Raw genomic sequence first — 10,393 nt, 5'->3', positions numbered from 1 at the left:
AGGCACACGACCTTGGCTAAGCGAGTAACGAAGATTGGGTGATTGTCACGGGTCACCCCTTCATTCTGACTTAACTGAATTAAGTACGAGAGTATATCTTGGAGAAGAAGTAGGCATGAATTGAATAGAAAATAGTAGTAATTGCATTAATTCATGAAGAACAGCAGAGCTCCACACCTTAATCTATGGGGTGTAGAAACTCCACCGTAGAAAATACATAAGTGAAAAAGGTCTAGGCATGGCCGTGAGGCCAGCCTCTATGGTCTAAAAGAGAGACTAAAAGACCTAAAATAAATCTCTAAAAGTAGTTTTTATACTAAACTAGTAGCCTAGGGTTACAGAAAATGAGTAACTAAGTGCAGATAGTGTAGAAATCCACTTCCGGGGCTCACTTGGTGTGTGCTTGGACTGAGTATTGAAGCTTTTTTGTGCTTAGGCTGTTTCTGGAGTTAAACGCCAGCTTTGGTGCCAGTTTGAGCGTTTTACGCCAAGATATTTTAGGCTGACTTTGAACGCCAATTTGGGCCATAAAATCTCAAGAAAAGTATAGACTATTATATATTGATGGAAAGCCCAGGATGTCTACTTTCCAACGCAATTGAGATCGTGACAATTGGGCTTCTTTAACTCTAGAAAATCTACTTCGAGTGCAGGGAGGTCAGAATCCAACAGCATCTGCAGTCCTTTTTCAGCCTCTGAATCAGATTTTTGCTCAGGTCCCTCAATTTCAGCCAAAAAATACCTGAAATTATAGAAAAACACACAAACTCATAGTAAAGTCCAGAAATGTGATTTTTGAATAAAAACTAATAAAAATATAATAAAAAGTAACTAAAATATACTAAAAATTATGTAAAAATAATGCCAAAAAGGGTATAAATTATCCGCTCATCACCTTTGTTGAATGTGTCTATAAGATTGTTATGTGTTGACCCTTCCATATCTCCTTTACCGATTTCTAGAAACTTATTTTTATCCTTTATCCCGGTGATTTACTTTCCAAAGGACTTGATTCACGCTTAGCTACGGAGGCAGTTTTGACCTCGCTGATTTCGATTCAATCCTAGTCATCTAGTCGTTGACTCCTAAATGGTATAGTAAAAAGCCAAATAAATAAGATCATGTTTGTTTTTGGCCCAGAATTGTTTTTAGTTTGCTTGGATTGAAAGTTTATTCCTTTCAAAATACTTTCCCTCCTGGAGTTAGCTAGTGCATAAAAAAACATTGACAATCTTTCATTCTATTTTTGAAGAATTAGTAGACAATATCCTGCCTGACTGTTTGCAAGTTGATTTGAAGTTTTAATGATGCTCTTTGAGCTTGTTCTTTAGTCTGTTTATTGTTGATTCTATGTGTATATCAAGTTTCACAGTTTTGTGATATTCTGCTATCTTTTGTGTGGTCAACTTCATCCTAATTTTACCTATTAATGTAAGTGTGAAATTGTGAACAATCTAACAGGTGGAAGAGAGAGTGCGTTTATCTAAGGAAGCTAGAAATGGGTTAGAAATTTTGAAGCGTAAAAGGCTTCGGCGAGCAGAGTTTGTCTCTTCAAAGTTGAGGGACTTAAGGATGGATAAGGAAGAGGAATTCATATCAATGTAACTAAGAAAATAGAGTAGTAGGGATTTAAGAGCCAAACCAAGGTTTGGGCTATTGTTAATGCCCTTAAAATCAATGATGTTAAACTCATAGATGAAGATGATGGTAACGATTCTTCTCCTAGCCATTCATAAAATATATTTTGTATATCTATAAATATATTAGAATATTTTTGTATTCCAATGATAATATAGGAATGCAGTGATTCTTGTACTAAGAACATCTTTGCAATATACAAATACACCTGTCTTTTGTTGTTATGTTGATAGTAAATGTAAATCAGGATAACGTGTACTAGATGATGTCATTTTTGTCACTTAGTTCTGTATTTTGGACTGCCACTTTCATTTGGTATGCATATACTATAGTAACTGAAATTTCTTTTTTAATGGCAATTTATATAGGTTTCCTCTGAAATTTGGCAAAAATTATTGTAGCTCTTTTATATTTATTTAAGTGACATTAACTTCTCTTTGCCAAAGATAGTGGTATTTTGAGAGATTTTATTTTTTAATTTATATAATAATTAAGGAAGTGTAAATAAATACTTTTGGAACTGGGACCATCTTCATAAATATTTTTTCGATGTGTCTTTCAATTTGGTATAAAAAGACATTGGCTCCCTCTCAAAGTATTTTTGACTTAAAGTCAATATATAATTGTAGACTCCAATGATCTTATTATGTAAAGATTTGCAAAGTTGCTAACTTTTCTATAAAGATATTTTCGGTGAAAATTTTTTAACTAACTTTCATAATTAATTAATTTGAAATTCACGCTCTTTTCATAAGTATAATATTATTTAAGATTAAAAAAGAAATTATCGATTAATGCTATAATAAAGAATATCAAGATAAAATATTATCCAACATATTAGGAAATAAATATTAACATAACCTAATATAACTATCTAAAACAAACCAATTATGAGATTTAAACACCTTAAATTAATTTAAAAATATTGTTCTATTCTCAAAATTCAAAAAAAAAAATTTATTTTATTATATTAATTTCCGTAATTAGAGTATATTCATTTAACCATAATGCTTCTAAAATTAGAGAATAAATTATTAATGATATAATAATCTGATTCTTTAGTCTAAGAACAAATAATTAAGTATAATTGTAGTATAACTAGTATAATTTATGTGTAGTATAACTAGTATTAAATTAGAATACTTCTTTGGAGATTAAACTAATCAAATCCTAATATTAGAATTCAGTTATTTAAATAATGTCTATGGTATTGAATTCTAGACCTTAGATATTTATACATTAGAATTATTTTTGCAACTACAACCAAGGAAAATAGCCTGACCAAACTGAATATACAAAAATCATACAAATTTAGACTATCTTCTTGAGTATGATAGAAAATTAACAATTATAATATGTTTATAGAAAAGAAATAAATAAAAAAATAAGCTAAGGATATATTTGTTTACTTACACAAAATGGTTATTAGTTATAAAAAATTAAAGATTATGAAAGAAAAAAAGTTGTTGCATCAACTATTAATTCAAGTAGTAGAAAAAAATTAATTTCTTTAATTTATTACTTTTTTGCTTAATGTTATTATTTAGGCTACTTATGATACAATACTATAGTGTTAAAAAAATTTAGATAATACTTTTAATTAGGAACAAGTCTAAATTAAAATACTAGCAATTTAATGCAACTTTAATTCAGTATTAATATAGTGACAACATGAATTTGATTCGTTTATAGATTTGTACATGAGTCAAGACAGAGCGCTACCCAATTCGATCTTGGTTCGTTAACAGTTTAATAATTTAAGGTTATGATCTTTGGGACGGATTTTGAACATAATTTGAACTTATTTATTAATGTGAACTTAATATGGCACTAAAAGAAAATTAAGATATTTTTTATGACATAATATAAAGTCAAAATAAGAAAAGATGAAAATAAAAGAGTTCTAGATTATGCCATCTCTGTCTTGCTAAGAGCAATTGCATGAAGGTTCTTTCAAGAAGATATATACTCCGTATAATCAACTACATTAATCTTTTCTCTCTTTGCAATTAAATCAAATATGAAATTCACGTTCTCTAACATAAATGCTCACGAAGACAATTGCGGCTATTATTCGATTCGCGCTATCACCGGATCGGATAAGATCCCTACTATAAAAGGATCGGTATCGTTGTAGGATGCGACTAGATCTTCGTTGATCTATGATGGATACCGATCTAGACAAGACCATTTTATCGATACTCTAAAGATATATTTGTCTCTTCAGTAAGATAGAAAATTAAAGAAAAATATGTTTAAAAGAAAAAAAGAATGAAAAAAATAATCATTCCACAAATTTTTTTTGACAAAAAATTAATATATATAGAAAATATGAATAAAAATAAAAAGTATGAGAGTTTATTAATAGTTATAGTATTAGTATCTTTTAAAAAATAATAATAGCTTTACTCTTGGTTTCTAAAATTATGTTTTTTACTTATTGGACATTCTCTATATTATACGTTAATGATATCAATACGTATTCAAAGTATAACTAATCAAATAGTAGAGGTAGATAGATTTTTACTTCTCTACGTTAATGATATCAATACATATTCAAAATATAACTAATCAAATAGTAGAGGTAGATAGATTTTTACTTCTCTAATGCATGACTGAAGTTAGAGCTTGTGTCTATTTTTATCACTACATTAAAAAATTTTGTAAAATTTAATTTAAAAAATACTCAAAAGAATTATTAAAAATATATAATTATTAAAAATTGTAATATAAAAGATTTAAATTTTGAATCCTACTGCGAGTCAACCCCTATATGTACTCATTAGTATTTAATTTTAAAATATAATAGATTATCTTTATTTTTTTAAAATAAATATGTAATTAACAATTTCTTTAGTAACGTGTTTGTTGAATGGAAAGAAACTCTAATTTTCTATCTTTCATTTCACTCATTTCTGCATTTCACATTTCTCTCTTCTTCTCCCTCCACTCACTTTCCACATCTTTCAAAACTCAACTTACTTGACCATCACCGCTGTCATTTACTGTTTTTCGTATCCATGGGGTTCATCTTAATTTGGTTATAGCCACTATACGCATTAAAAAATGAGAACATCTCAGGCCCAGATGGCACCTGGGACAATTTCAGGGAACAGTGGCTCACAGAAAATCATGAGGTCACTAAGGCTAAGCGGTGAAATATCAGTTACACTCCGGGATCAGAAGAAGGAGAAGTAAGGGAGCTTTGATAGTTCTTTTCACCGACAGAGAGACTGGGCTTTGATCAAAGGAGAAAGAAGGGAAGCGATAGAATTGAGGAAGGATCTGTTGGCCAACCTTTCAACTCGATCCCGCAACAAAAGGTAAACTAGAATTTAAATTTCATATCTTTGATTTGATTACGAAATCGTAAATTAGATTAACCTAATTATTTTGTAAGACATCTTTATAAAAAAAATACTAGATTGAATTTAAATTTAAATATGAATATCAAATGAAAAAATAAAATATCTTAGTTATTTGTTATGATATCTTTACAAAAAATTGGATTTAATTTGAATATTAGTTAGAAAATTATAATATCTTTTTGATTTATTAGGATATCTTTATAAAAAAATAGATTTTTTTTGTTATCTTTGTTATTTATCTTTATAAATAATAGTGTTTATCATGAAGTTTTAAACTTAACACTCTTTTTCCAATCACCGCAGATCAGAGGAGCAGAAAATATAAGGTAATCACGCTTGTTTTTGTTAAATGAAACTTCAGATTATTAGTCTTTTGTAAACTTTGTTTAGTAGCTTTTTTTAGTCTAATATAAATATTGAAATTTATTTGGCTTGAGCAGTACATACTGGATGCCTCTGTAACTTTTAAGGGAGAATCGAACATGGACTTCTCTGCCTTAGATGAGAAGGTAATCTATTTTTGGGCTACAATACCCAAAGATGCAATACTTTCTTGGCATACTCTATTTGACATATTTTTAATTATCTTTTGTGATGTTTATATTTGTTGTGTTGTTACCTTATTATACAAGTAACATGTCTTATTTTATGGCATCTTGTAGCTTGGAAAGGGTATTGCCAAGGCATTGTCGACGATGATTTGCAAAGCTGTTGTGCAAGGGATAACAGCAATTCTCCCAGAGATTGTGAAAACGGTTGGTTCCTCACCAAAAAGTGGGAGTGATGGTGTAAAGCTTTTGAATACTGCTCCAGTTGTTACACCGCTATCGGACACTTTAAAATGCATAAAGCTTTCAAATACTGCTCCAGTTGTTACTTCGCCGTCGGACCCTTTGAAAGAAATAATTAATGCCAATCCCTCAATATGTTTGGGTGATGAACCAGTCACGAAGAAGAGTACTTGGAGGTGCAAGGGAAGGAAGTGTGGATTACCGGTCTCCGTAGTTAAGGTTTTATGTTTTTATTTTTAAATAACAACTATTAAATACTACTAAGATAGCATTTGATCAAAATAATACGCAATAGATGATGTTATAGTTCACAAAGTACATCATTCAACCATTGGATTTGCCACTGTTCCGATTTAGGGGTGAAGAACTTTTTAGTATTCTCACATATTATAATATTAATGTTAAGTCATAAAATACAATCCGTTCCTCAACTTCTCCTCTCTTTTTCACTAGACATGAGGTCTGAGCTTCATTGTTGAGGCTTTAGGTTCGTGAGTACCATTTTCTTTTTCTGGTCATCATATTGTGCCTGTTAGTGACATTGGAAGGTTGATTAGAATCCTGATTAATACTAGTAACAGTGCACAAATAAGTTGATTTGTTGATGCCGTGAAAAGTTGATCAGTTGAGAGGACATTATTGACAAATAAGTAACAGTGCCTAAAATAATTATCATATTTTTGAAGTTGTAGAAAGAATTGCAATTTGTGGAGAAGCTTTCTCCAGGGCATCCATGGCTTTACTACAACAACTACAATTCAAATATGGACGGGATGACATGCCACGTGTGAGTACTTAACTTTTCGGATAACGTTAGTAGATGAAAATTTTTTATTTTTAATACGCAAAAAAAAATATCTGGCTGATTTTGTGTATATACATTGAGTAAATAATTAATGTTATAATATTGTGCTTTTCCATCCTCGGTTATGAAATAGACATATGTACGAATCTATATCTTATATACTAATGTGTAGGGACATAGTCCAACTTTTTAAAACAGAAGAAAGATTAAACAAATGACATGTAAAGATGCTTAGTAATTAAGTTGGTAAAAAAATCATATTTTATGCAAATGCAACTTTAGTATTTATATTATCGATGTAAGTGTGGCTTTAGTTAGTAACTTATAAATATTTTTACTGTTGTTAAAACACTTGCTATGTTTTTGTTAGATCTGAAAACGATAAAATCCAACTTATAAAATATTTATATTATTTTTATAATTGCATTTTTTCGAACTTTGTGTTGATCAAAATAAATGAGTACTGAACTTTTTTTATGTTGCCATTATTTTTATAGTGTTTGGACCTTTTATTTCGGCTAACTAAAGAGATGAAATGACCTTTTATTTCGGCTAACTAAAGAGATGAAATTTTTTGATAAAGAATTGGCCATTGCTGCTTACATCTTTGGAAACAATTTAGATCCAGAGTAAGTAAAATTAACTTATTTCTCATTTTATTGTGAATTTGTCATATAATTTTTTTAGAACTTTTTCTACCACTATAGTATAATATTCTGATTTTATGATTTTAGGGAAGTGCTTGTTCCAAATGATCATTGTAAGACTCTTCTGACTATAATGCACGGCAAGCCAATAATTGGTGATGTAAGAATTAGTTTTGCATTATTTATTTATTATCCTTGTAAAATTATCAAATTTGGATTGGTTCAGAATTGCCATAATTGTTTGTACTCCATAAGTCTTTACCTTAGTTTGTTCGATGCTCACCTGGGCCAAAAGGAAACAAATATGGGCAACCAATGGTTTCTGCCACCGACATTTTCTGTAAGTTTATTGGCAGTTCAAAATTTAGTCTTCAAAATTAATATATCTTCTCAGATAGACTAGAAACATAATAAGATTCCTCACTTAGCTCAATATTCATCGTAGCAAATTGTTTTAAGCCCGAAACAGAACTGTGTAGGCACAATGAAATACGTCTACTACTACATACTTGACTTTTACTAACATTTAAAAAATGTTATCAAATCATATTAAAATATTACCTATATATATATTAGCAACATTTTAGCAAATATTAAATATACTCTATGTTACTAAAGTTTTACTAATATTTTTCTAAAGATTTAATAACATTTAGTAAAAATGTTACAAAAGATATTCTATAGTAATATTATGAAAAATGTTACAATAGACCATTTATGATAACACTTAGAAAAATGTTACAATTGAAGTTTTTTATAACACTTAGAAAAATGTTACCATAAATATTTTTTGTAACACTTAGAAAAATATTACCATAGATAATTTTTGTAACACTTAGAAAAATGTTCCCATAAATAATTTTTACAACACTTAAAAAAATATTACCATAAATATTTATTTTAACACTTAGAAAATATTACAATAGATCTTTAGTAATATTTTTTTAGTTATATTATACTATTTTTTATTTTATATTATACACAATATAAATATACTAAAATTAATTACTACAACATGAAATATTTCATTAAATTCACAAATTCACAAAATAAAATTTTTATAGCCTCTTTCATTAATCAATAATCATTGTACAAGTTTGTCTCTTTCATTAAATTCACAAATTCACAAATTCATCTCAATATTACAAACACACCACTTTCTTCTTTTTTGATCTTTTCTTATGCTAGCCATGCTTCATTTTCTCCAGTTTCAAGTCAAGAACCTCTTGAGTAAGAGAAGAATAAAGAGTCTGCAAAAAGTTAATAACTATTTTAAGACACCAATACCAATATTTTCACGATAAATCTCAATATGATTATTATAAAGCATGGATTATAAATGCTATTTCAACTTCTTCAATTTTAGGTATAAATATACCTGCTTCTTTCTAGGTGAAAGAATCACATTCTTCTCTTTTGTTTGAGGTAATGATTTAGCATGAGACTTAGAAACACCTTCTGTTATAGTAGATGATTCTAGAATATTTTCACTATCTGACTTTGATTTACTTGAAACCTAAAATATAAGAAAAATAAAATATTATTAGACCACCCATAATATAGATGACTATGATTCACTATGACTGTTGAGAGAGCAATTAATATACATCTGTGCATAATGATACATATGCATACAACTGCAAAGTGTAAATGCTCTGTGTGTGTGCATGCATCTATATATTTCATATTATAGATAAAATCAACCATTTTAATTTAGACAAATTTTAACTTATTTTTAGGCATTATGTTTCAGCCAAAAAATACTAAAATCAAAGTATCATACACAAATATGTCACTTGACATAACTTTCACTACCAATCATTAAATATTCTTCCTAAAGTCTACTTCAACCTTTTAAATTCTCGAGAGAAACAAGACTTATTTATCCCTTGACCATAATATAATTGGGGAATATAAATGCACTGCTTTGTCTATGCAATCCAAGTTTTTTGGGTCTTGGTAATAAAAGTATTAGAAGGAAACAGAGTACAAAGACTATGGAGAATAAGAATCTGAAGCCATTGTAGTATTCCATGACCATGCCAATACTTCTCCTTCTCCACCTCAACCACATATAAGGAAAAATCTCGCTACGAAAGACACTACTTTTTTCCATCTATAAATTATGGTAAAATTTAAGGTAGGTTTCACAGAGTGATTTATGGAGAGAGAAAATTATGAGAGAAAAATGGAATAACATGATGACTTTTGATCAAAATGCTATGTAAACATCATTATTATAGCTAGTGATATACTGATTACTGAGAAAGTCCTAAATTTCTTTGCTGCTAATACTATATCATAACTAATTAAAATTAATAAATCAATGGGACGGTAATAAAATGATAAAATGGCTACAAGTAATATCCAATTCATATGCCATGGCTGGGCTTGGTCCTAAAATTATAGCAACTGAAGAATCAAGAAAGATTCAGAGTCTGTATAAATTGTTTTCATTAGATTTTTTTATTTACAAAGGGGCCTTAAGACCCAAACAGAAACCTAAGCTAAAGTGCTAAACAGTAAATGGAGAGATAGCAACTAGTATATCATCACTCATAAGTCATAACTAGCCTCTGGTCCCTGGAGGGGGAATTCCAGTATTTTTATTTCCATTCTTAAATCTGAAACAGGGAACTATAGACTTAGATCTCATTCTTTGAATTTCGAATAAATGCTAATGATACTACTAGTCTATACACGTTAAGATTGGTTCATTGTAGATTAAATTATTGAATACATTTAACACTATCAAAAGTAAAATTTATAAAGTTATTATTAAGAAAAAATGCAAAGAATGATTTAAGTACCTCTTTTTCAGCAGCAAAAACTTCATGATTTATTGTTGCAGTAGCTTCTACTTTCTTCGTATTTATAGTAGTTGACATAAAAGAAAGATTTGAAATTTCTACTGCTGGGAGATTTTTCTGTAGTTGATTCAAAAACACATTAAATCCACACAACATCTGTGACTTCATGGCCTCCACTCTTTCTTGAAGTTTTATTTCCATCTCCTCTTGCATCTTTTGTTGTATATTCTGAATTTCTGCTTGAGCATTCTCTTTAACTTCTTCAATCAACCTCTCCATCTCAACTTGAGATCTAGGTCCCCACAAATCTGAAGCCACAACACTTCTACCATTA

General features: G+C 29.2%; 1 protein-coding gene and 1 long non-coding RNA gene across 3 annotated transcripts in view; both read right to left on the bottom strand.

Moving 5' to 3' along the window:
* Positions 1,071–10,393, bottom strand: part of LOC110265965 — a 20,733-nt gene continuing 11,410 nt past the window's right edge. Inside the window, exons 2-3 of the long non-coding RNA XR_002352678.1 lie at positions 2,151–2,158; positions 1,071–1,082 (exon numbers count right to left, since the gene is read on the bottom strand). This is a non-coding gene — a long non-coding RNA (uncharacterized LOC110265965). The remainder of the gene's footprint in view (positions 1,083–2,150; positions 2,159–10,393) is intronic.
* The window catches only part of LOC107612095, a 2,860-nt gene continuing 803 nt past the window's right edge, over positions 8,337–10,393 (bottom strand). Inside the window, exons 4-7 of one of the 2 annotated variants that reach the window (XM_016313923.2) lie at positions 10,060–10,373; positions 8,756–8,765; positions 8,628–8,725; positions 8,337–8,499 (exon numbers count right to left, since the gene is read on the bottom strand). In XM_016313923.2, the coding sequence (XP_016169409.1) occupies positions 8,434–8,499; positions 8,628–8,725; positions 8,756–8,765; positions 10,060–10,338 (453 nt within the window). In that variant the 5' untranslated portion in view covers positions 10,339–10,373 and the 3' untranslated portion in view covers positions 8,337–8,433. The remainder of the gene's footprint in view (positions 8,500–8,627; positions 8,726–8,755; positions 8,766–10,059; positions 10,374–10,393) is intronic. The other variant, XR_002352676.1, reaches the window with a different exon arrangement.

This window comes from Arachis ipaensis, chromosome B08 (genome assembly GCF_000816755.2).
Source record: "Arachis ipaensis cultivar K30076 chromosome B08, Araip1.1, whole genome shotgun sequence".
NCBI classification, from domain to species: Eukaryota; Viridiplantae; Streptophyta; class Magnoliopsida; order Fabales; family Fabaceae; genus Arachis; species Arachis ipaensis.
This window is presented reverse-complemented; position numbering and strand designations above follow the sequence as displayed.